The following is a 22,686-nucleotide window of genomic DNA, read 5'->3' as shown; positions in this document are numbered from 1 at the left end:
CTTGTTGTTTTAGACAATTTATTGGTTATGTTGTCACTTTACCTACTGAAGATTTTTGAAAACAATACTACCCCACTTTATACCAAGCAAAATAACAAATCTAATGTACCTATCTTACCATGCCTCAGGAGCCTTAATGTGTTAGAGAAACAAACATTACTGTCACAATAGCTATAACTATTTTGCCTGAATAAGACTTTTCAAAACTATATTCTGAATGCTACCCAAACTTACACAAGTCATATAAACTTTGGGGTATGAGTCCTCACATGCATCTTGAGGTGATACGACTGTTTGAATCCCTTTCCACACTCCACACACAAGTATGGCTTCTCCCCAGTGTGTGTTCGCTGGTGTCTCTTCAGACGGTTGGCACTGAGAAAGCTTTTGTCACATTGTGGGCAGGTGTAGGGCCGGACCCCCGTGTGGTAGCGAAGGTGAATGGTCAGGTAACAAGACTGGGTGAACTTCTTCCCACAGTGAGGGCACTGGAAGGGCTTGTGTCCCGTGTGGAAGCGCTCGTGCTTCAGCAGCTCGGCGTGGGAGAAGAAGCCTTTCCCGCAGTCGGAGCAGAGGTAAGGCCTCACTCCCGAGTGCGTCAACTCGTGTCTGATCAGTGTGGCCTTGTACACGAAGGTCTTCTCGCACTGGGAGCAGCTGAACACGTTCTCCCTAGTGTGGCAGCGTTCATGTTTCTTCATGTTGCGCTCCCTCTTGAAGCTCTTGCCACAGAAGGAGCACATGTAAGGCATCTCCTCAGAGTGGATCTTCATGTGGCTCAGTAGCCCCCCCTTGTAGAGGAATCCCTTGCCGCACTGCTTGCACTGGTGGGGCCTCTCCGATTGGTGGGTGCGCTGGTGTGCCGTGAGGGCGGCCTTGTACGCAAAGCTCTTGCCGCACGTGCAGACGTGAAGACGCTCTTCCTTGTGGGTCAGGAGGTGCCGGTTGAGGTAAGTCACGCAGCTGAAGCCGAGGTCACAGTGGGGACACTTGTGAGGGCGTTCGGTCTTGTCGGACGCTTCCGTGTGGGTCTTCAGGTGCCTCACCAGGGCCGACTTCCAGGCGAATGTTCGTCCGCATACGGAGCACAGGTACGTGCCGTTCTCCATGTGGCTGCTCTTGTGGTCTCGGTGGGCCGACAAGGACTTGAAGCTCTCTCCACAGATCAGACAATCGTACTTCCGGCCGTTCTTGTGTGTGTGTTTGTGCCTCTCCAGCGACTGTTTGAAGGAGAAGCTGCGCCCGCATTGGGAGCACAGGTACGGGCGCTCGCCGGTGTGGATGCGCTGATGGGCTTTCAGCAGAGACTGGAACCGAAAGGTCTTCTCGCAGTCCGGACAGTCGTAGCAGCCAGCGGGTCCTGTCTGGTGCTCCAAGGCCAGTGGGTCATCCTGGGCCTCCACACCGGAATGGACCCTTTCAATATGCTGCTGAATTTGTGCTTCCTCCTGGTGGCTGAAGGAGCACTGAGGACAGGACTGTAGAGGAGTGGAGTTGTCTGCAGTTGCCCCTTGAGGAAAAAGCACACATCAGCAGGAGACAGGGGATGAAAATAACCTATTTGACATGAGCAATGAATGACGACCACACCCACCTTCTTCTCCTTCCTTTGTAGAAACGATTTGTGAGCCGTAGGAATGCTCATCGCTGTCAAAGAGACAGTGACAAATTATACATCTGCTCTGTATAGAGATGTTGGCAACATCAAGTTGTTAACATTAACATGCTGAAACGATTGTCGTGCTAAACTTACCTGTTAAATAAAACTGTCTTGGTCTCTTCTGGAAGTTTCACCCCACCCAATCTCTTTTTGGGGGCCATGACCTTTCCCTTGCGTTTCTGCAGGTTTATTACCTGTATCTTCATCGTGGGCTTGGGTGTGCGCGCGCTGGTGCGAACCTTTACCATGGACACAACCTTGTCTAGAAGCTTAGGAACCAAAGCAGGCAACGCACAAGACGTGTGCTGGTTGGACCGACTCTCCTCCTCTGGACTGAGATTACACTTCGCTTCCCCCTGCAACCCCTGTTCTGTTTCGGTCATTTCAACAACCACCTCCCCTACGCCCTCCTCAATCCCGACGTCGTCTGGCTCCGTTTTCAGCGTCTTGGCGGGCTCCTCTTCGTTGAGCTCGGCTCCCTCAGTGTGAGTTTTCAGATGTCTCACCAGCGCCGACTCCCAGTTGAATCTCTTATCGCAGCGTGGGCACACATACACACCATCCTCCATGTGGGTCTTCTTGTGCTCTGTACGGGCTGAGAGGGACTGGAAGGTCTCCCCACAGATCACACAGTCATACTGGCGGCCATCTTTATGGGTGTGTCTGTGTCTGTCTAAAGACTGCCTAAAGGAGAAGCATCGGCCACAGCGGTTACACTGGTACGGGCGCTCACCAGTGTGGATGACCCGGTGAGCTATCAGTGCAGAGGCAAACTTGAAGGTTTTGTCACAGTCTGGGCAGTCATGTGAACCAGAGGGCGTTTGGGATTGACAGGATGCTGGGTCATCGCCTGTTTCTACTAGACAGGAAGGGCTCTTAATTATACTCTCGGATTCCTCCATCGCTTTCTCCTGGTGCGTTTCCTGCTTCTCGCCTACTCTTACTTTCTCTTCAGGAGGCTTTTCTGTCGGCTCTTTGGTCACATCCACCATTATTTTAACTTCCTCCATATTCTCTTCCACCAGCTCCTCCCCGTTCTGACTGGTCCCCTTCCCAACCTCAGAGTAGTCTGACACGGTGACAATTTCAACCACATCCTCTACGAACGACACATGGTGTGTGTCGTCCATGAGGTCTTGTGAGGGTTCCGAACGGCTATCACAGCTGACCTGGTCAGCGTTGTCCATCAATCTACCTCGAAGAGGCACGGAGAGAGAGGTCAGAATACAGTCACCCATAGCACAGGGTGGAACTGTAGAAAAACAAAGAGAACACGTCTTTTTATCAAACAAAGAGAGGCATCCTCCATTTTTTTTTAATGTTGTGAATGAGACTTCTCCTTGATTTCCATGTTACCCACCATGCTCCTCCAGATGCCCAGTGTGCTGTTGATACTGAAGCAGACCTTTCAGGTCTTCTGGGTGAGACATAGCGTGGGAACAGTCCTCCAGAACAGAAGATGCAGAACCAAGCAATGACACAGTCTGTGGAGGAAAATCAAACTAATCAGCTGGTTTACATCACCTGAAAAAGTCAGATTTATGTCTTATCTGAAGTGAGTGTCTGAATCTTGCCATGGTGGGTTAAAATAATCATCCTGAGATTCTACTGGAATCTCACCATGATGTAACTCCAGAAGGTTCTAAAATATACCTCCCATCTACAGCAAATATTAGCTTAACCTTTCACCTACCTGCTCAAAGTCAGGAGTTGGTAAAAGCTGTGCCAGTCTAGAGAGAAACTCCCACAACAGCGTCTGTAGCTCTATGTCATAATGCGGTCCAAATTCCACTGAGAACACCCCCTGGGAGACAGACAGACCAAGATAGGGACAGTGTCACTACTGGGGGGGGGGGGGGGGGGGGGGGGGGGGATCTGACTTGATAAATTGATGAGGTAACTGCAATGTGTGTCATATCTTACCTCAAAAAAATGTTCCTTCATATCAGAGTCCTTTAGTAAGGTCTGGACCAGTTCTAGAAACTTCTCAGAGGCCTCAACCTCTGTATCGTTCATCTGCATAAGCACAAATCAAAGCACATATTTTTATTGGACCACAAAATTCATAGTTACACAATAAGGCATACATAAATGCACAAAAACACAGCAAACGGGATATCCCTCAGCATTTCTCACTTGTCATTTGAGTTATGTCTACAAAGAGCATTTTTTTCAAGCTTCACTTACATCATTGCTGGAGTGAGTATGTGGCTGAATTCTGTCCAAGTGGGTTAAAATAACTTGAGGCTCTACAGGAGTCTCACCACGAAGTAACTCCAGAATATGCTGAAATAACACACACACAAGGGTGTGTTCACAAGTGTGTTGTTGTGACATACACAATATAGTTCATGGGTCAGTCGGTACATCTCCTTTCACATTCACTTACCCTAGCTCGCAACCCCAGAATGAGTTGGGCCCTGTGCTTGTAGTTGAGAAGCTCTGGGACAGTCTCTGTGACCACTGACACAAACTCAGCCAGCATCCCATACCTCAGGACTTCTCGCTGATGGACCACCTGCCACATGGACGCTGACATCAGCTGAAGAGGAGGAACCAGGAGACGCAGAGAGCGCAGAGGTAGAGGGGCAGCTGAAACACAACGGTTTATTTATAAACAATAATGTAATTCACATAGTAGATGTGTTATTGTTAGGAGGTGGGGAAATTAGTGTTTTGTTATGTTTGTAAAATACTCCCTCTGGCATGTACGTATCTATATTTATATATAAGAAAGAGTATTGGATTTGGGAAATCTATATTAACCTCTATCTGAATAGTGTTAAGCCGTAACAAACATTATTGTGCAAGGTGTCAGAGTGAAGTTTTTTGAATGCTACACTTTCAGAGAAACCTGGGGTATATTCAGTGACGCAAATGCGTATTATCATGGCTATGACAACGCAGTGTTCACAACGGTGCATTTAATTTTTGGAACAGCAAGCAACATTTCTACCATGGCGGCCGTAAGGTACACAGACCAATATAAAAACAGTAAGACAATATTATGTGCAATAAACCAGAACTTGACATTCATGATAAATATTTTAAACAACGTAACGTAAAACAAAACTGTTGTACCTGCACTGTCTGCCAAAAATATTTCAGTATCCATTTTCTCGCGTGGGCCAAACAAGAGTTGCAACAGTTGGAGACTGGTCAGTTAGCTGGATGCACGCTGCCTGTCGTTCATTGCGCATAGCCCTTAAAACGCGACATATAGTAACAGGCTGAGACAACAGTGCAAGAAATCAGTCTGCTTAAAACGCACTGAATGTTAACATATACACAGGCAAGCAAGCTTAGCCAGCCGAAGGTTGTCTGAAAAATACTTTTTGTCACATCCGGAAATTGTTTCGGCGGCTATCGCGCGTCACGACGGATGCTCGGAGGGGGCACGTTCAAGGTCGACACCGCAGCAAAGTGGAAAGGCTGCTTACTTGTTGCAAAACGCAGCACTTTTTCCCCCACTAAATTTCAACTAAATATTTGGAATTGAAAATGCATTCACGAACAGTTTACATTTTATAGTAGAACAAATCATATAATTGTATTCATACCATTGTGTACAGATAACCATGCTACACATTAAAAAATAAATTAGCCTAGATAATTTATTTATATTTTTTATTGTCCGTTTTGACATGTATGAATCAAGTACATCACTAAACAATAAGAAATGCATTTGAAAACAGTAGCAACCAAATTTTAATGTGTTACATCAAAAAGTATTTCTGTAATTTTAGCTGTTTAATAGATGTAAGTACCTGTAAGTAGTTACACAAAACAATGAACCAATGCCTGCTTTTACTGAGAGTACAACACACTATAGATGGTGTTGACAAGATACAATGGACAATCATGCTGCTGTGTCTGTTTCAGGTGGATTGTTCAACACTTCAAATGTTGGAGGCCTGGGCCTCAGTGTCTGCCTCTCCTTCAGTCCCTGAGTGAACCTCCATGTGTTTCCTCAGTTTAGCCTTGGAGGTAAAGCTTTTCGAACACAAGTGACAGTTGGGCCGAGCAGGTCGTACCCCTGCGTGACATCGCTTGTGTCTCGCCAGCTCTGACGAACTCTTGAATTTCATTTCACACACAGAGCAGGGATAGGGTCGCTCTCCCGTGTGAATCCGTTCATGCAGCTGGGCCTCGCCAAGAGTTAGGAAGGTCTTCTCGCAGTGGGAACAAGGGAACGGTCTCTCTCCAGTGTGTATGAGGTGATGCCTGGTCAGAGCGTACGGTTTGGAGAAGCCCTTCCCACAGAAGGTACAGGGGTACGGGCGAACGCCTGTGTGGGAGACAATATGTTCCTGCTGAGCTCTCTTACTCTTGAAGCGCTTCTCACACAGACTGCAGGGGTACGGTCTGTCATCCACATGGGACCTGTGGTGCTTTGAAAGCTCCCCCTGGGAGAGGAAACCCTTCCCACACTGAGAGCAGAGGAAGGGCCTCTCTCCCGTGTGCATCCTCTCGTGTCTGGTCAGGATGGATATCAAGGTGAACCTCTTGGAACAGTGGGAGCACTCGAAAGGCCGCTCGCCCGTGTGGACTTTGAGGTGTTTCTTGAGCATGAAACGGAGGGAGAACCGCTTTCCGCACTGGCTGCACTGATATGGCCTCTCGCCGGTGTGGCTGGCCAGGTGCCTCTTCACATCTGCCCTACGGGTGTATGTCTTGTCACAAAGGGAGCACTTAAACTGACGCTTGGACAGGTGGATCTGTCTGTGCTGGGACCGTGCCAACAGAGTGTCAAAGCCCTCGCCACACTGCTGGCAGGTGTAGTGGAGGCTGGGCCCGTGGGTCTTCTTGTGCTGCTGGAGCTCGCGGGAAGTGGGGAAGCTTTCGCCGCAAATGGAGCACATCTGGGGAAGCTCGCTCTCCCCTTGGTGAGACTTCCTGTGGTGGACGGTGAGAGAGCGGAGGTTGGGGAAGGTGGCCCCACACTGCTGGCAAGGGAAGGAGGCGGGCGCCCCATGGTGCTTGCCCTCGTGCTTGGCCAGGTCCCAGGAGTGCTGGAAGGTCCGGTCGCAGCGGGAGCAGTGGAAAGGTCTCTCCCCAGTGTGCGTGAGCTGGTGTCTCCTCACGTCAGATGTGCGGGTGAAGGTCTTTCCGCACGTTTCGCACGTGAGGCACTTCTGCTTTCCTTTCGCGGATGGGAGAGGAACACCCCTGGCTGAATTGGAGGAGTTATTTTGTTGTTCAATTTTAAAGGAGCTGGATGAAGGGAACAGTTTGATTGATGTGAATATCTGGTCAGTGCTGCAGGGAGACGGTGTAAAAGAGGCTCCATTTGATCCAGCTGCGATGCGATTGGAATATTCTTCTGTAGGGACATCTTGGATATGGATGTGTGGTGGGCTATTTTCTGCTGATTTATGGAAAGGGCACTGAGGGCAGCTGAAGATGATAGAGGTCACCTCTTCAGAATCATCTAGAGACAGGGAGAAAGGCGCTTTTTTATACTTGTTGGTATCACTGGGTTAAATTCCAAACATCAATACATAAATCTATATATTTGTTACCTGTTTTGTTTCCCCTGATGGCTATGACAGAGGGAGCAACCAAGACCTCAGCATTGTTCCTGCAGTGAAACAGACACATGAACCGAATATATATTAAAAAGATGATTGAATGATTGAAATGAAAAGGTGGAAGAACACTCTTATTTCATCCTCAGTCTTACACTTTCTCCTCCTTGTCGTGCTCTTTCTTCTTCCCTGATAACTTGTGCTGGCGTTTCAGCCTCCCCCCCCTCATAGTCCTTGTCTGAAGGCGTGTGGATCGTCGCACGTTTGACAACGCAGGCGGTTGAGTTGTGGAGGAAAGGCCTGAGCTGTCTTTCCTTGCGTCACTACTGATCGCCGAATCCTTCTGCTGTGTGTCAGATTGAGAGCTCCTGCTCGTCTCGGCACCCTCTGACAGCACGTAAGAACGTTCTTGTTGTTGCTGCCACATAGATCCCTTCTCTGAAGCACTGTCACTTTGGCCACTTACGTATTCACTCGATAGTTCTGCTGCACTTTGCACAGTCTCAGCCTCCAGAGTGTGATTGGTCAAAGCTTCTTGTTTCTGCTCCAAGGGTGCCTCTTCAACTGCACTCACAGTCTGCTCACTCGCTTGTCCGTATCCTTCATCTGTTCCGCTTTCCACCACTTCTGTCGTTACCTTGGGCTGTAAGGAGACCGTCTCGGACTCGTTCATCTCAACTGGTGGCCCGTCTTCTTGTCCAACATCCTTTTTTAATGCAAAGGTCTTCGTCAAGGTCTCAAGAGCTTTGGCGATGCTTACTGCATCTTCCAGTTGTTCCACCTGGGCCATCTCAGTTTCCATCTCCGCCGCCTCCACACTCATCTCCTCGACGCCTCCATCTTCATTCATAGTCACTAGCTCCATTTGAGAGTTGTTTGACTGGATGTCATTCACTGACTCAACCACCTCATCACCTAACTCTGTCGCTCCAACTTCCACCTCCGTGTAAACAGTCACTACTCCGTTCGAGTCAACTCCTACATAAGAGTTCAGTATGTTGGCGTAGTTGTGCATTGACTCAGACCCGATGGTAAAGGCTGTTGGCTGAGTGGTGATGACGACTCGTTGAGAGGGAGGAACAGACAGAGCGGACAGGATGCAGTTTCCAACAGAAGAGGATGGGCCATCTGATTAAGCCAAGGAATAAACAGAGAACGAAAACAATCACAAAGTTGTATTTCTTGGCAAGGTTGTAGTAGCACCACAGTTCTGCTGTTTAGAATAAAAACTGGCATTAGCAGATGACTTACAAGGTATTTTCACAATTCCTGAGCTCTTATGATGTTGGTGGATGAGATAGAGTTCTTCTGGAGTGGACTGCCAGGGCTCATCCAGAACTGAGGGGGCAGAGCTGAGCCATGCTGCGGTCTGAAATTGAAAAAGAGTTGCATCAGCTAGTGTATGCCCATATCCCTCAAATTACATCCACAACATCCATTCTAAATTATTAAAGACTGTACCGCACCACTCCATACCTGTTTGATATCTGGGATGGGAAACATCCTTTCCAATCGAGAGAGGAACTCCCAAAGAAGTGTTTGTAGGGATGTGTCATATTTTGGTCCATATTCCACGGGGAATACCTCCTGTGAAAAGACACCAAGGTGTGAAACCTTCTACAAGTGTACTGTGATGCATGTTCACTCAATATTGGACCAATGAGAATCAAAAGCACAGATCTGACCTGGAAGAAGTACGCTCTTTCAGAAGGGTCTTTCAGCAGGCTCTGGACAAGCGCTACAAAAGTAGACTCAGCTGCCTCCACTTCTGCATCTCTGAACTGTAAAGTTGTAAACAACAAAGTAAATAAGAGAGCAAATAGATAACACATAGAACTTTTCATTCAATCTAACCAAATCTCTAGAGTGGGTAGGGGTGTGTTTCAGAGAAGTAAACTTACCCCTGTGCTTCCTGAGGGAATAGTAGGGAGTCTTTCTAGGTGGGATTGTATAATTCGAGAATCAATGGGATCTCGGCATAACTCTAAGACCAGCTGTAATAAAAGCAACCAAGACAGACAAATGTAGTAGATTCACTGGGATCTTTAAATTGTAATCCACGTCATGAAAGTAAACTGAATGTGGTAAAACGGAGATAATAGATTTAATAAAGATAATATTGTTGAAGATGCCAAATATCTTTTAAGTTATTCCTTGTTTTACTGATCCGGCCCACTTGAGATCAAATTGGGCAGTAGACTATGTGGCCAATGAACTAAAATTAGTTTGACATTAGACATGCATTAGATATTCTGCCTTTTACCAAAATTGTGAGGCCATGACAGGTCCTGCTCTCTGGCCACTCACCCTTGCTCTCAGAGCCAGGAGAAGCTGGGATCTCTGTCTGCATCCCATCAGTCCTGGGACAGCCTCGGTCACCAGACCCACAAACTCTTGCAGCTTCTCATACTGCAGCACGTCTCTCTGCTTCGCCACCTGCCACATAGCTGCGGACAGCAGACGCAGCGGTGGCACCAGCAGGCGCAGAGAGGAAAGGGGGATGACTGGCTCTGAGAAAAAACAGGAGGTAGAAAAGATGGATAAAACCAATCAAAAGACAGTAACCCTAACGGTCTTTTCATTTGAAGCGCTGTACAAATATTAATTATGCCTTGCTGCACCTCATGTTTAGGAACACACAAAACCAGTGCCTGTCATGTTCGACTGCAACACTGAAGTTGAAAGAGAACGGAATACCAGTTTGAGGGATCGGACTATTTCATGGAGGACATACTAAACCTCCTATATTAGGTATCGGAAATATAAGTCAAGCACGCATCGCTAAAATAAGCATTTGTATTTCTTCGGAATTGCAGTTTAGACGAGTAAGGATAAAATGAATTGATCTCGCATCCAAATACTTCATACAACCAATTTACAGAAAAAAAGCATGGACAGTTTCATGGAACGTTACCCTTCCAAGTAATAGTCGGGTCCGTTTGAAATGCCTTACTAAAAATGGCAGCACCACCTTTATATACATACCATGTATATCCTCCAACGATCCACGAGTATTCATGATGGATAATTTACTAATTTGAGGCTATAAATGGAGGTAAAATACGATACATTTGTTGTTATTTTGCTCTATTATAGCATGCGCGCATGCAACGCAAACTTTTCTGTCCGGTGCCGTCGTACCTTTCAGAATTGTTTTCCGCATTGATATTTTCAAAATAAGAGTCTCTATTTTGTGTTCTTCACAGCAGTACGTTCTTTGTAAATACGTGATTTGTAAATATGGAACATAAAACATTTATTTCAAACTTCAACTTTTCCTTTTTATTCATTCAAAGGTTGGTGAAACAAAATCAGCTCAACAATACATGTGTATGCATTAACCATAATTAAAATATCAATATATTTAGTTTAAATACAACTATTTCCTCATTTAAGTCATCAAGTGTATATCTCATTATAAAATATTGATGTCTAGCTCTTGAGAATGAAAATTACACAAACAATTATTACATCTAAAGAGTGATATGTGACAATGAAACCCATGCATAACACATACATATCAACATGTATTTCCTGCATGACTTTGCTCATGAGACCGCAGAAGATGCAACCGATTATAAGCCTTTCCACATTCTGAGCACTTGAATGGTTTCTCTCCCGTGTGGGTAAGCATGTGTCTCCTTAGTGGAGTTGTACTGTTGAAACTCCTCCCACACAACGTACACCTGTACGGTCGCTCTCCTGTGTGAATGCGCACATGGACAGTCAAATAACATGACTGGGTGAACGTTTTCCCACAATGGGCACATTTAAATGGCCGTTCTCCGGTGTGGTACCGCTGGTGTTTTACCACCTCAGCATAAGTCAAGAAGCTCTTTCCACACTGCAAACAAGAATGCGGTCTCTCCCCTGTGTGCATGCGATTGTGCCTGGTCAGATCTGTTGACTTGGCGAATCTCTTGCCACAGTGGGAGCATGGGAAGGGACGCTCCCCCGTGTGAGTCTGCAGATGCTTCTTCAAGAACCTGTTGGCCTTGAACGTTTTATCACACTGCGGGCAAGGGAATGGTCTCGCATCCGAGTGACACTGAAGGTGTTTGGACAATTCCCCAGAAGACAAGAAGCTTTTCCCACAGTCGGAGCACAAAAAAGGCCTCTCTCCTGTGTGAATCCTCTCATGCCGGGTCAAAATCTGCAACTGCGTGAATCTCTTTGAACAGTGGGAACACTGGTATGGTCGTTCTCCTGTGTGTGTCCTTTGGTGTTTGATGAGGTTCGATAGCCTCGAGAAGCCTTTTGGACAGTGAGAACACAGGAAGCCCCTCTCCTCTTTATGACTCATCAAGTAGTGTTGCCGGAGACAAATGAACTGAGTGAAGCTCATCTTGCACATAGAGCACTGGAACGTCTGGCCTCTGTTGTGCGTCTGCATGTGTCGAGATAATGCGTCAGAGTTAGGGCATTTTTTCCAACACTGACTGCAGCGGAGCGGGTCATCTTTGGCGTGAATCTGCTGATGACGCTTCACCTGGGACACCTGACTGAAAGTCATCTGGCATTTGAGACATTTGTGTTGACCCTCGTTGTTACAGATATCTTCCCCGTTGTCGATATCTGCCCGCTGAGTGAACCTGTTATCAATGTCATCAGACAATGTGGTTGTGTCTGAGGAATGAGTGACACTGCGGTGCGTCTTCAGATCTTCCTCTTGATCGAAGCCCTCCCCGCAGACACAGCACTGGAACGCGCTTGAACCCGTGCCCTTCCTCTGGTGTCTTTTCAAGTCAAAGGAGTACAGGAAGGACTTCGCACATTGGGTGCATTTGTAAGGCCGCTCCCCAGTATGGGATCTCTGGTGCCTTCTCATGTCTGTGGCCCTAGTGAAGGTTTTCCCACACACTGGACAGGTTTTGGAGCATGTTTTTTTTTGGCTGGATTTTTCCAGTGTGTGAAGGGTGATTGAGGGAGAACGGTTCTGGGGTTGGCTGATGGAAACTTCAGGATGTGCTGGTTCAGATGGTGGTGGTCCTGGTCCAACATCTCCAGAGATCGGATGTTTCTTGTCTTCTGCACAGTGAAGGTTTTCTGAGGCAAAGACCAGAGAAGATTCTACCATTTCATCTGCAAGGAAACAGAGAAGTAAGTAATACAGATGTATATGAACTACCCATCCTGCACTATCCATTATTTGTATGTGTCATCGTCATAAATCAACTCCAATGACTTAACTAACATAACAATATTTGCAAGTCCATTTTTGTTAAAGTTTCATGTGACAAACCTTTGAGCCCATGGATTGGAGTTTTGACAGAAGAGGCGCTGATGTGGTCAACATCTTTCCTAAATAAGAAACAAGACCAATCAAAAATCCTATATTTTTTTGTGTTTATAACACAATATTCTTCCATACCCACCACACATTTACCGTTTCTTGGAAGCCTCTGGAGGCAGGTTTGAAGGCATAATCCTGGTCACTTTTGCCTCATCCAGTACATATCGTCTTTCAACTGATTGTTGTGAAAGCCCTTTCCTTCTGAGCAGCCTCCTACTCCGGGTCAAAGGCAATAAGGGTGAGGATTTGATGTATTTTCCTTGTTTGGCCCCCTCTCTCTTTGTCTCAGTACCTTGGTTACAAGCAGCTTTAGTTGTGTCTTTTCTTTCAGAACCCTCCTTTTGAAAACCCCTCTCTTCCTTATGTATGCTCTCTGCAAGGCTGGCTTGTGTGTCTTCTGTATTCTGCACAGACATCACTGACTCCTCATCTTCAGTTTTCACATGTTCTACAATCTCCACCTCCTCATAAATCCTCTTTAACTCTCCATCCACTGACTTGACGTCCTCACAAACAGCACCCATCTCTTCACAGAGAACTTCCACCTCAGTGTCCTCTGTGCTCCGTTCCTCTGGAACAAGCTCAACTCCAGCTCCATGAATCTTCTCTGATTTTTCACACACAGGCTCTAATTGTCTACCCAGATGCTCATCCTGCAGTTCAGGTTGATTTTGTAATTGTTTCTGTGGCTCTGTACTGTCCTCTATTCCCAACTCTTTCCCCTCACTGGTGTACGCGGTGGTCCCCAACTCCACCTCTGCACAATCTGTCACTACTATGGATTGTGTTCCTATATCATCCTCATATATGACATGATGATCCAGGAACTCTGATTGAAGCTCTGTATTTGTCTGTTCTGTGGTTGTGGTCACCAGGGGAGGGAGGGACAGGCAGGAGAAGATGCAGTTTCCAGTGGATAAGGGCAGAGATCCTAGTGAAGAGAAATCCTTTTTTGAAACTTAATTTCAAATGATGTATAGGGTTTAAAAACAACTTATAATAATGATTTATATATCTATGTCACATGCTATCATAATCTTACCTTTATGATTCAAATAGCCTTGTTTTTGATGATGTTGTAGTATAGTCTCTAAGTTTGGGGAGTGGCATACAGACTCCACACACTCATTCAAGATACTGGGGGCAGCTTTTAGCCAAGACGCCGTCTGAATAGATGAGAACAATATAATCTTATCATGCGATGAGCTGAGATACAGACGTAAATAATCAAGGATCCTTGATATTGGGCATCTTTAATTAAATGGATGATCAAGCTTTTTTGAATGACCATGCCATACTATGCAGATTATAAATGTCTCCATGAGTACCTGTTTGAGGTCTGGTAGTGGCAGGAGCTGTTGCAACCTTGATAGGAACTCCCACATCAATCTCCGCAGAGCAGAGTCATACTTGGGTCCATACTCCACAGGAAAGACCTCCTACAGAGGACATACGCAGAAGAAAGTATAAATACATTCATGAGACAATTTGATTGATTTCTCATCCTAAGAAGAAACTGATTTGTCTATGCAAGCTCTAAATACCTGAAAGAAATGTTCTCTTCCAACTGGATCTCTAAGCAAGTTGTGAACCAGGTCATGGAAATTGGATTCAGACACATCTGCCTCTGTAACACAAGACTGAAGGACCAAACACTTAGCTCAGTAATTACACAGTTGTCATAACGTGAGAGGGAAACCACAAGAAGGCTACAGTTGGAATGATATAATAAATTTCATATCAAATGCAGTGTCAGATATAGTCTATCTGAAGTTTGTAACAGGCTACTTATACATGCTGAATACATCCTTATTTTCTGGTGGCATATGACACTCACGTCTGCTCCATCAAGGGATGGAGATGCAACTTGGATCTTATCCAGGTAGGGCTGAATGGTGTGCAACTCCGCCGTCTGCTCGTTACGGCACATCTCCAAAACCATCTGGAAACGTTAATCCATGACAAATGATACCTGTTGTGATTGCCGTCTAGGATTTGAATCTTAAACAATCTAATAGTAAACATGTTGACCCACCCCCTAGCGGCACAAAGTAAACATTACTGTGCAACTAACAAACATAGGCTGATCACACCCGAATCGGGGCGATCGGGACAAAGAAAAAATAATATCTCTAGGAATGTATTATGGTCAACTCTCACCTTTGCTCTCAACCCTAAAATAAGTTGGGTTTTCTGCCTGAAATTCAGCAGCTCTGGCACTGTCTCTGTTAGAGATGTCACTATTTCCCCTAATATCCCGTAGTCCATTAGATTCCCCTTCTCTGCAGCTTGCCACATAGCTGCAGAAAGTAGATGCACTGGCGGAACCAAGAGTCGTATGGCACGAAGAGAGAGAGACGACCCTAAAATAAGACATGTGCACTTAAGATGGAATTGCAAATGCATGCATTAGTTGTCGCCCATGTAATATAGTTTTTACTACAGCATTAGCCAGTCAGGTAGCTACCTCATTTGCTGGTATTCCAAATCTAGAAGTTTTAGTCATCTAGAAGTTATACTAATTTACCTGCGGTCGTGGATTTGGGATGGATGTCCATCCTTTGCTGTATCTTTTGAGTTTTGACTGGCAGAAGAGTATTTTTCTGTGCCGATGATGAGCCTATAGCTTGACTTCCGGTATTATTTACAAGAATTTCAAAGTAAATGTCTCATGGAGTTATCATTTTTTATTTGATTTCAAATTCAAGTCAGTCAAACAATACAAATTACTACAGAAAGCCGTGTTTGGAAGATGCATTTTCCATACTTGAACTTCATAAACTTTCAGATTTCAAATATTCTTTACATTCAGGAGTTGGATGCTTCCATTTCCGGACCAATTACCTTCAAAGTCATTTCCAAACGTATATGGATTAAACGGATACGTTTTAGTGACAAGACCGCAAATAAGCGCTAATTACTAAAATAGAGTTTTAGCAGAGATGCCATGGTGACCACATATTCTTCTAAATTCTTAAGTCAAACACAGACCACTTTCATATGTTTGCTAAGAATCATTTATTTAAAAGAAAAAAAGAAAAAGCTGCATACACTATGAACACACGTCACAACTTATTCAAAACAATAGTCACCAAGTACAGATCAAGAATAAACTTGTTACCAATTACCCCATGAAAGAAAATTTTTATGTAAAAAAAACAAAAAAAAGAAGAAAGGACCCAAAACCAAACCACCATGGACCACAAAGTAAAAATGCCACTAAATCAGATGCTTGACAACCTAACTTTGCTTTGTCTCATGTGTGAATTCATGCTCCTTCAGGTATTTTCTGTGAGTAAAATATAACCCACACACCCCACACTCAAAGTGCTTCTCTCCTCCTGAATGTGTCTGTCTGTGTTTTTTCATATGACAGGATAATCTAAACCCTTTCTCACAAATGTCACATTTGAATGGCTTCTCTCCAGTGTGGATGCGCTTGTGGGACTTCAGGTAGCCTGACTGAATGAAAGCCTTCCCACAATATTCACACTTGTAGGGACGCTCGCCGGTGTGGTATCTCGTATGCAGCCTCAATTCATTGGCTGTGAGGAATGTTTTAGTGCAATCGGTGCATGGGTACGGCCTTTCTCCTGTGTGAATAAGTTCATGTCTTTTTAAGGAGACCTCCTTCATGAACTGTTTCCCACAGTGTTCACAGGGGAACCGCACGCCGATGTGAATCTGTTCAATGTGTGAAGTCAGCTGAAGTTTTGTTCTGTAAGCCATGTCACACTGCGAGCAGGCAAAGGGCTTCTCGTCTGAATGAGTTCCCACGTGCACCGACAGCTGTGAGGCGGACGTGTAGCTCTTCCCGCACTGCCAGCACAGGAACGGCTTCTCCCCCGTGTGCTTCCTCATGTGAACCGTGAGACAGTTTGACGCTCTGAATTTCTCCGGACACTCCGTGCACTGGAAGGGAAACTCTCCCGTGTGGACTCTCTCGTGGACAACTAGGTATGACAACTGGGTGAAGGTCTTGTCACATTGAGAGCAAGGGTACGGCCCTGTAAATTTATGTTGATGCAGGTAATGCTCTCTCAGGTGTTTTAGCACGGTGAAGGTCTTCTCACACATGGTGCACTGGACTTTCTTGTGCATGAATTTGTGTCTCTCTAGGCCAGCCGCGTCTGCGAGGATCCTTCCACATTCAGTGCAGTAGAACGGATTGTGTGTCCTCTGGTGAATCTTCAAGAAGGATGCGCTTCGGAAGTCTTTCCCACAATCGTCACACTTGAAGATTTCCTTCTCCTGCATTTTGCAAACCGTCTCCTGGTGCTCCTTCAAAGCAGAGATATGATCAAAGCTCTTGCCACAGTTTGAACACCAACACGGTATGGTGAGGGAAGACAAGGCACTCGAGGAAGCTTCGATGTTCATTTCCTGAATTGCCATCGTTTCATTTGACACCAATGGATCGACACCCCCTTCTACCGTCAGAGAATTCCGCTCCATAGCCAGCAATTCATTGCCTTCTTGCTCCGTACCCGATGAGCTCTGTAAATGTTGGCCAATGGCCAGGGTTTTCACAGATTCAAGTTCGTTTTGACTTGCTCTCAGTGATGCCATGTGAGAATTTTGCTTACGACAAATATATATCTGGTGTCGTTTCAAGCTATGCAAGTACTTGAACTCTTTCTTGCAACTGAAGCACTGGTAAGGCCGTTCTTCTGAATGAGATAGCATATGTCTGGCTACGTCTTTAGCTCGAGTAAATATCCTTCCACACACTTTGCATGTCTTTGAAGCAGAGTTCTTTGTAACCGCTTGTTCTGGTATACTCAGTGTGTTTTGAGGTCCGGTCTTGTTTTCCTTTGCAAGATTTTCATCGTTCTTTTTTTGGGTGAGTTCGGCTAATAGCTCCTCGAAGCTTTGACAGGGATCCTCATGAACACCCTCGTGGCCAACAATTTCTTGATGTTTCTTTAGGGTATCTCTGTACTTAAACCCTTTGTCACAAGTGACACAACGGTAGGGGCGTTCGTCTGTATGCGCTCGCAGGTGTTTTGCCATGTCCGCGGTGCAAGGCAAAATCTTACAGCAGACGGGGCAGGTTTTGATGTCTAAGGAGCTTTGGAGAGATGCGTTACCAATCTGAGTTTCCCCACTGGCAGCAGGCCTACTGCTTCCTATTTCGTTGGCATTGGTGATCATCTTGCACAACTCTCTCTGATGCTTCTTCAGATCATAAGAATATTTAAACCTCTTCGCACAATGTTCACACTGATGTGGACGCTCTTGCGAATGAGACCTCATGTGCCTAGCCATATCGGAAGCACGTGCGAAATACCTTTCACACACAGAGCAGGTTTTGCTGTCCAGTGTTTCTTTCTGAGGCGAAGCCTTGGGCATTATAGTCCGGAGTTTGCTGGTTGAGGGTTGTGGGCTTTCTTTCAAAGAACCTGAAAGTGAAGGGTCCTGATCTTCCCGCTCATGAACACGCATCTGGTGTCTCTTCATATCATACTGATCCCTGAAGCATTTATCACATTTGGGGCACTTGTACCTAAGCTGGCGATCTTCAGAGTGAATTTCCTGATGTCTCCTCATGGCGGTGGCCCTTGGGAACACCTTGCAACAAATGGGACAAGTCTTACTGTTGTTGAGAAATTTCCTCCTTGCCCTCTTTGGCGCACGTTTGGTGACAGCCACCTTGGATTGTTTCCGTGCCTGTAACGCTTTTCTCTTCAACTGTAACCGTTTACTTTGTTTCAAAGGCTGAAAGGGGGCTGGCTTGGCAAAGTCGGAGTCATCTTGATTGTCCATGTCTTCACCCTCAGGCTTTATGTCCATGGAATGCTCCTTGTCATCTTCCCCACCCTCACCAGACTGCTGCTCCATCCCTGAATAGCCTAACAATGTCACAGATTCCCCCTCAACCTCTACACTCATACAATCATGAAGCGATTCTGCTTGTGACTCCAACTCCACTTGTTCTGTGTCAATCACCACCTTCACCAACGGAGGGAGAGACAGAGAGGAGAAGATGTTGTCACCAAAGGAAGGCGGCAAGGAATCTGTTAATTCTGTGGAGACAAAAAATGATTGTGTTTGTCGGCATCAGCAGAAACTCTCATTACATATTTAGATATTGTATGTGTGGCTTAATATATACCAGAAAAAAGCTCCAAACAATGTTATTGTGGTAAAGCAATCTTCGCCATTACCTCATGTATTATGGTACTTACCAATGAAGTCCAGATGCCCAGTTTGTTTCTGGTACTCAAGCAGAGTTTTCAGTTGCTGGGGATCAGGTACAGAGTTTACACATTCCTCCAGGACAGAGGGGACGGCATTGAGCATGGATGCGGTCTTTGGAAGGAAAAAAACCACTTAAATAAAGTCATAATGTAGGCAGAGTAATGAGAGCAAAACAATATAGTCAACTGAATTGAGAATGTCTATGTTTTTATTATATATTTCTGCATCCGTACCTCTTGAAGGTCTGGCACCGGTACAAACTTCTCAAGTCTTGACAGAAATTCAAACATGAGCATCTGTAAAGCGCTGTCAAACGCTGGGCCAAAATCCACTGGAAATACATCCTAGGTCAAGAACACAAAATATGATTGTGCTGATGTGGGGAGGATATCAAAAGAATATGAAAGTTGTATGTTTTCTATATGATTTATAAAACCAATCTTTTGAATTATGCTCATAATTAGTAACAATGGCACGCCATGCAATCATTTCATATACGTTACACTAATGTTCCACTTGATCTAACAGTAAAAAAAACAAACACAAACCTGGTAGAAGTTGTCCCTCTCTGTCGGGTCTTTCAACAAAGATTCCACCAGATCCACAAAGGTGGACTGAGGAAAGTCCACCTCTGCATCACATATCTGCGACTAAACAGAAATCACTGTCAGTTTCAACTAGCAGTCAACAATGCCACTTCACACTAACACACAAACACAAACTTACATCTACTTCCCAAGCAGATATAAGGGTCCGGATCCTGGCCAGGTGCAGCTGAATGCTTGAAAGGTCTGCAATCTCTGCTGAGCGACATAACTCGAGAACCAGCTGAAAACACAAGATTACTGTCATCAGTGGTGCAAAGTATGACCGTTTTATTACACAAGTCTTTAAAGCAATCGTTTTATTCTATAGTTTCTGATCTTACCCTTGTCCGAAGTCCAAGCAGGAGTTGAGCTCTCTGATCGCATCTCAAAAGCTCCGGCACAATCTCTGTCACCGTGGACACAAATTCCTCCAACATCCCATAGTCAAGGATGTCTTTTCGCTGAACCACTTGCCATAACGCAGCAGACACAAGCCGCAGGGGCGGTATGAAGAGACGCAGAGAAGGCAGCAGAAGAGCGGGACCTAAGAGAACAAACACTAAGTTGAGATAAGAGGCTGGAAGTACACGGAAACATAGCCTAGGTTTGCTAAAAGGTTTGAAGTTCAGTGTGATCAAATACAGTAGAATTTGACATGGTAACCTAATGACGTTCTAACCACACAAGAAACTGCATTTATGTCAACAATATCATGAATACCTTTATATACACTGCTTAATTACATTTTACATATACAGTACCAGTCAAAAGTTTGGACACATTTTGACTGGTACTGTATATCATGGTGCATCAACAAACAACATTATGGTTAACATTTAGATAGTGAAATCTATGTGGCTAACCAAACCATATTATGATTAGGGTCATACCTAGAAAGCTAAATGGAAAACCCAAGAACATAACTTTGAATCCCGCCCTCGCGCCAACCTCCACCACCTGAGAAGGTTTTCAGACTCACCAAGCTTAGCTAGCTAGCTAGCTAATGTTGTTCACTAATATTTACTAAACAGAAATTATGAAGAAATATGGAATGCATTCATTTAAACTAGATGACTAGCAATGCATTTCAAGTATGAAGCCGATGACTACTCTTCTGGATAAAAATAACCAAAAACCGTTAAAGACTGACTTGAGTAGCTAGGTTAGGTAGCTAAATAGCTAGGGTATTAGCACCGCGCGCATTTCCACCATCTCAGAGCGGAGTACGCCATGTTAAAAAACGGGCGCACACAGTCCACGTAGAAACTTAACGTTACTGCCAATTGTTATTCACACCTTAATAGATCCACACCTTACCATTTTCACAAGGATCCTGTATTTCCATTTCAGTTGCACACAGATGTCATCTAAATAGAATATAAGTTTCGATGAAATTAATGCGATGTTGCACTGTCGTTGCAGTGCTGGTTGACAGGGTGGAAGAGGAAGGGAGGCTTGCTTGGCTACAAAGTTGCTCTGCTACGCCGCGCCGTCAAGTTTCCGGTCTGATCCAACAGAAACAACAAAGGGGTTTCAAAATAAAAGTCGAAACGTAAAGCCACTGAAGTTTTGCCCATACGAATATAATAAACTATTTCTGCAATGTCTTGAAAATGTGTAGGCTATGACATTTTTAGAGATTATGTATACTGATCTTAGGTCGACCCATTGCACATAATTCCAAATATCAATCAATAAATCTGTTTTCATATAGGCTATATGAACACTATTTTGGAACCAGCAGTAATCGTGTCTAAAATGATGAATTGCCTAAAATATTACCAATACCCATTTGCGTGGGTATTCATTGAGTTGGGTACATTTTTTGTTCGGGTAGCCTATATTTTACCGAATGGTTTGGCTACTTAGCACTACCCTGTGGCAAGTTGTGCGATGAGCGACATGGGGGCAAGGGAAGACAGTTGGGTTCAAATAGTATTAGAGTCTGGACGGTTTACCAACGGTGATCACTACAAGGACTAAAATAATTGTTCTTTCCATGAGAAGGATACACGTTGACGCCGTTTTGACGCAAGAGGTAAGTCTTTTAGGATACTATATTTTTTTTAGAAGGAAGAATGTAATTCGATGTTTAGAGTCATGTTTCTGAGCATTGCAGTAATTCTGTGTTTTTATATTTTTCTAGATTTTATTAGGCCTAAAACAAGCATAAAATATCAGTCAAGATTTTCAATTTCAATTGTAGGATGAACTTGTCTACTGTCTTGGCCCCGGGGAGCAAGCGACACAGTGACAGAGGTGCACTTTTATCTTCACCTATTTAAATATTAACCCCAAAGTAGCGTTGTGTGTTATTCACTTCTATAGTTTTTTGTCTAACTTAATTTCATTTACCATTTTCAAATCCCTCTTCTGATCATTATCTACCAGTATGAATGTCTTTCCTTCTTTCTGTACTCAGACCGTTCCTTGGCCAACGCGCTGCGCAGGGAAAGCCTGCAGCTAGACCGCACCCTGCGCTCCCTGGTTCTCCAGTACCAGCGGGAGCTGGCTGGAGTCTGTGGGGCCCAGCTGGAGCTAAGGAAAACTCTGGACAAGCTGGGGGGTCCACAACGAGCACAGGTTCACCTGGGAAAATCCACCACTGGCCACACCTCTACCTCTTCCCCAGGGACACTGCAACCTAGGGGCTCGGGGATGGCACACACAAAACCCTGCTGTCCAAACCACATAGTCTGCTCCACGTGTAACCTCCGCCTGCGTCTGGCTGATACTGTGACCCGCCAGTTCACCCCCAGTCTGTGGACCATGTACTGCCGTCCTGTGTCGAAGCATGGGCCGGGGGAGGCCTGTATGGTGTACCGGATGCCCAGTTTTGTGGAGCATAGGCATCTTTCTGCCTCAGATAATTCTATTCGCTACCTGCCCTTCATATAAAAGGGGGTTGTTCACACACTGCAATGCTTTGTACAGGAGCTTACAGGACTGGAATGAATTGTGATTGGTTGAATTGGGTTGCACTGTCATCAACTGATGCTGATGGATTTTTTGCATGTCACAGTTTAGGGGCTTGACTCCAAGGAATATCCCTCAACTTCCAGCTGAAAGGAGCTTACACTTTATAGAAGAGTATGGGAACCCTTGAATTGTTTTGTCCAAGGTTGAACAGTTAATCTATACCCATCCCCCACCCGAGACAGAGTTGGGTAGTTAAACGGTGATAGAGAATAAATAGGGGCTAAGGAGTTAAGACTCCTTCACAACCCCTAAGAAACACCATTGTTCCTCCAGAAACCCTGTGTATTTTCTTCAGTGTGTCTTTAGACATTCCTTTGGCCATGTGGGGTGGCAGTCATGTTTTTGTCTCTAGACATTTGCACAGTGGTGGAAAGGACAGTAAATCGCCTCCGAGCTGGGTCCAGGCCAGGGCAGGCTGGCCCACTGACAAGGTGCCCG

The 22,686-nt window shown here is 45.1% G+C and overlaps 4 protein-coding genes across 5 annotated transcripts; all 4 read right to left on the bottom strand.

Moving 5' to 3' along the window:
- Position 1: 1 nt before the first annotated feature.
- LOC136960011 (zinc finger protein 709-like) lies at positions 2 to 5,007 on the bottom strand. Of its 2 annotated transcripts, none has more exons than XM_067254298.1 (9): positions 4,742 to 5,007; positions 4,050 to 4,252; positions 3,848 to 3,946; positions 3,584 to 3,676; positions 3,354 to 3,464; positions 3,021 to 3,144; positions 1,754 to 2,912; positions 1,595 to 1,647; positions 2 to 1,510 (listed from the first exon to the last, which is right to left on the bottom strand). In XM_067254298.1, the coding sequence occupies exons 1-9, from the start codon at positions 4,773 to 4,775 to the stop codon at positions 240 to 242; spliced, it is 3,147 nt and encodes a 1,048-aa protein (XP_067110399.1). In that variant the 5' UTR covers positions 4,776 to 5,007; the 3' UTR covers positions 2 to 239. The 2 variants fall into 2 exon arrangements, with proteins under 2 accessions (XP_067110399.1, XP_067110400.1); XM_067254299.1 differs by having other exon boundaries at positions 2 to 1,498.
- Positions 5,008 to 5,298: 291 nt separating this feature from the next.
- On the bottom strand, positions 5,299 to 10,311 carry si:zfos-932h1.3 (zinc finger protein 184). The gene is made up of 9 exons (XM_067254297.1): positions 10,174 to 10,311; positions 9,496 to 9,698; positions 9,090 to 9,182; positions 8,874 to 8,969; positions 8,665 to 8,775; positions 8,440 to 8,557; positions 7,344 to 8,316; positions 7,183 to 7,241; positions 5,299 to 7,091 (listed from the first exon to the last, which is right to left on the bottom strand). The coding sequence occupies exons 1-9, from the start codon at positions 10,205 to 10,207 to the stop codon at positions 5,560 to 5,562; spliced, it is 3,219 nt and encodes a 1,072-aa protein (XP_067110398.1). The 5' UTR covers positions 10,208 to 10,311; the 3' UTR covers positions 5,299 to 5,559.
- Positions 10,312 to 10,509: 198 nt separating this feature from the next.
- Positions 10,510 to 14,423, bottom strand: LOC136960481 (zinc finger protein 420-like). Its single transcript, XM_067254992.1, has 7 exons — positions 14,319 to 14,423; positions 14,026 to 14,121; positions 13,810 to 13,920; positions 13,524 to 13,647; positions 12,575 to 13,412; positions 12,431 to 12,489; positions 10,510 to 12,270 (listed from the first exon to the last, which is right to left on the bottom strand). Exons 1-7 carry the CDS (start codon positions 14,421 to 14,423, stop codon positions 10,709 to 10,711), a joined length of 2,895 nt encoding a protein of 964 aa, XP_067111093.1. The 3' UTR covers positions 10,510 to 10,708.
- Positions 14,424 to 15,200: 777 nt separating this feature from the next.
- On the bottom strand, positions 15,201 to 20,696 carry LOC136960142 (zinc finger protein 585A-like). The gene is made up of 7 exons (XM_067254501.1): positions 20,587 to 20,696; positions 19,611 to 19,813; positions 19,415 to 19,510; positions 19,231 to 19,332; positions 18,916 to 19,026; positions 18,670 to 18,793; positions 15,201 to 18,507 (listed from the first exon to the last, which is right to left on the bottom strand). The coding sequence occupies exons 1-7, from the start codon at positions 20,612 to 20,614 to the stop codon at positions 15,722 to 15,724; spliced, it is 3,450 nt and encodes a 1,149-aa protein (XP_067110602.1). The 5' UTR covers positions 20,615 to 20,696; the 3' UTR covers positions 15,201 to 15,721.
- Positions 20,697 to 22,686: the final 1,990 nt, after the last annotated feature.

Source organism: Osmerus mordax, chromosome 17 (genome assembly GCF_038355195.1).
Source record: "Osmerus mordax isolate fOsmMor3 chromosome 17, fOsmMor3.pri, whole genome shotgun sequence".
Lineage (NCBI taxonomy): Eukaryota > Metazoa > Chordata > Actinopteri > Osmeriformes > Osmeridae > Osmerus > Osmerus mordax.
The sequence above is the reverse complement of the archived record's forward strand: the minus strand, read 5'-3'. Positions and strand labels throughout refer to the sequence as shown.

What these genes read in the sequence shown, in the direction of transcription:
- LOC136960011 (XM_067254298.1), bottom strand. Translation starts at nt 4,775, where the DNA reads ATGGATACTGAAATATTTTTGGCAGACAGTGCAG. An exon ending in ATTTTTGGCAGACAGTGCAG is followed by an intron (nt 4,253 to 4,741) that starts GTACAACAGTTT and finishes GTTGTGTTTCAG; the next exon opens with CTGCCCCTCTACCTCTGCGC. An exon ending in TACAAAGGAAGGAGAAGAAG is followed by an intron (nt 1,511 to 1,594) that starts GTGGGTGTGGTC and finishes TTTTTCCTCAAG; the next exon opens with GGGCAACTGCAGACAACTCC.
- si:zfos-932h1.3 (XM_067254297.1), bottom strand. Translation starts at nt 10,207, where the DNA reads ATGAATACTCGTGGATCGTTGGAGGATATACATG. An exon ending in TTCCCTCAGGAAGCACAGGG is followed by an intron (nt 8,970 to 9,089) that starts GTAAGTTTACTT and finishes ACAACTTTACAG; the next exon opens with TTCAGAGATGCAGAAGTGGA. An exon ending in CATCAGGGGAAACAAAACAG is followed by an intron (nt 7,092 to 7,182) that starts GTAACAAATATA and finishes CCCTGTCTCTAG; the next exon opens with ATGATTCTGAAGAGGTGACC.
- LOC136960481 (XM_067254992.1), bottom strand. Translation starts at nt 14,423, where the DNA reads ATGGTTTTGGAGATGTGCCGTAACGAGCAGACGGCGGAGTTGCACACC. An exon ending in AGGCTATTTGAATCATAAAG is followed by an intron (nt 13,413 to 13,523) that starts GTAAGATTATGA and finishes TCTCTTCACTAG; the next exon opens with GATCTCTGCCCTTATCCACT. An exon ending in CCAGAGGCTTCCAAGAAACG is followed by an intron (nt 12,490 to 12,574) that starts GTAAATGTGTGG and finishes TTTCTTATTTAG; the next exon opens with GAAAGATGTTGACCACATCA.
- LOC136960142 (XM_067254501.1), bottom strand. Translation starts at nt 20,614, where the DNA reads ATGGAAATACAGGATCCTTGTGAAAATG. An exon ending in ACAGGATCCTTGTGAAAATG is followed by an intron (nt 19,814 to 20,586) that starts GTAAGGTGTGGA and finishes TTGTTCTCTTAG; the next exon opens with GTCCCGCTCTTCTGCTGCCT. An exon ending in AGAGGGACAACTTCTACCAG is followed by an intron (nt 19,027 to 19,230) that starts GTTTGTGTTTGT and finishes TTCTTGACCTAG; the next exon opens with GATGTATTTCCAGTGGATTT.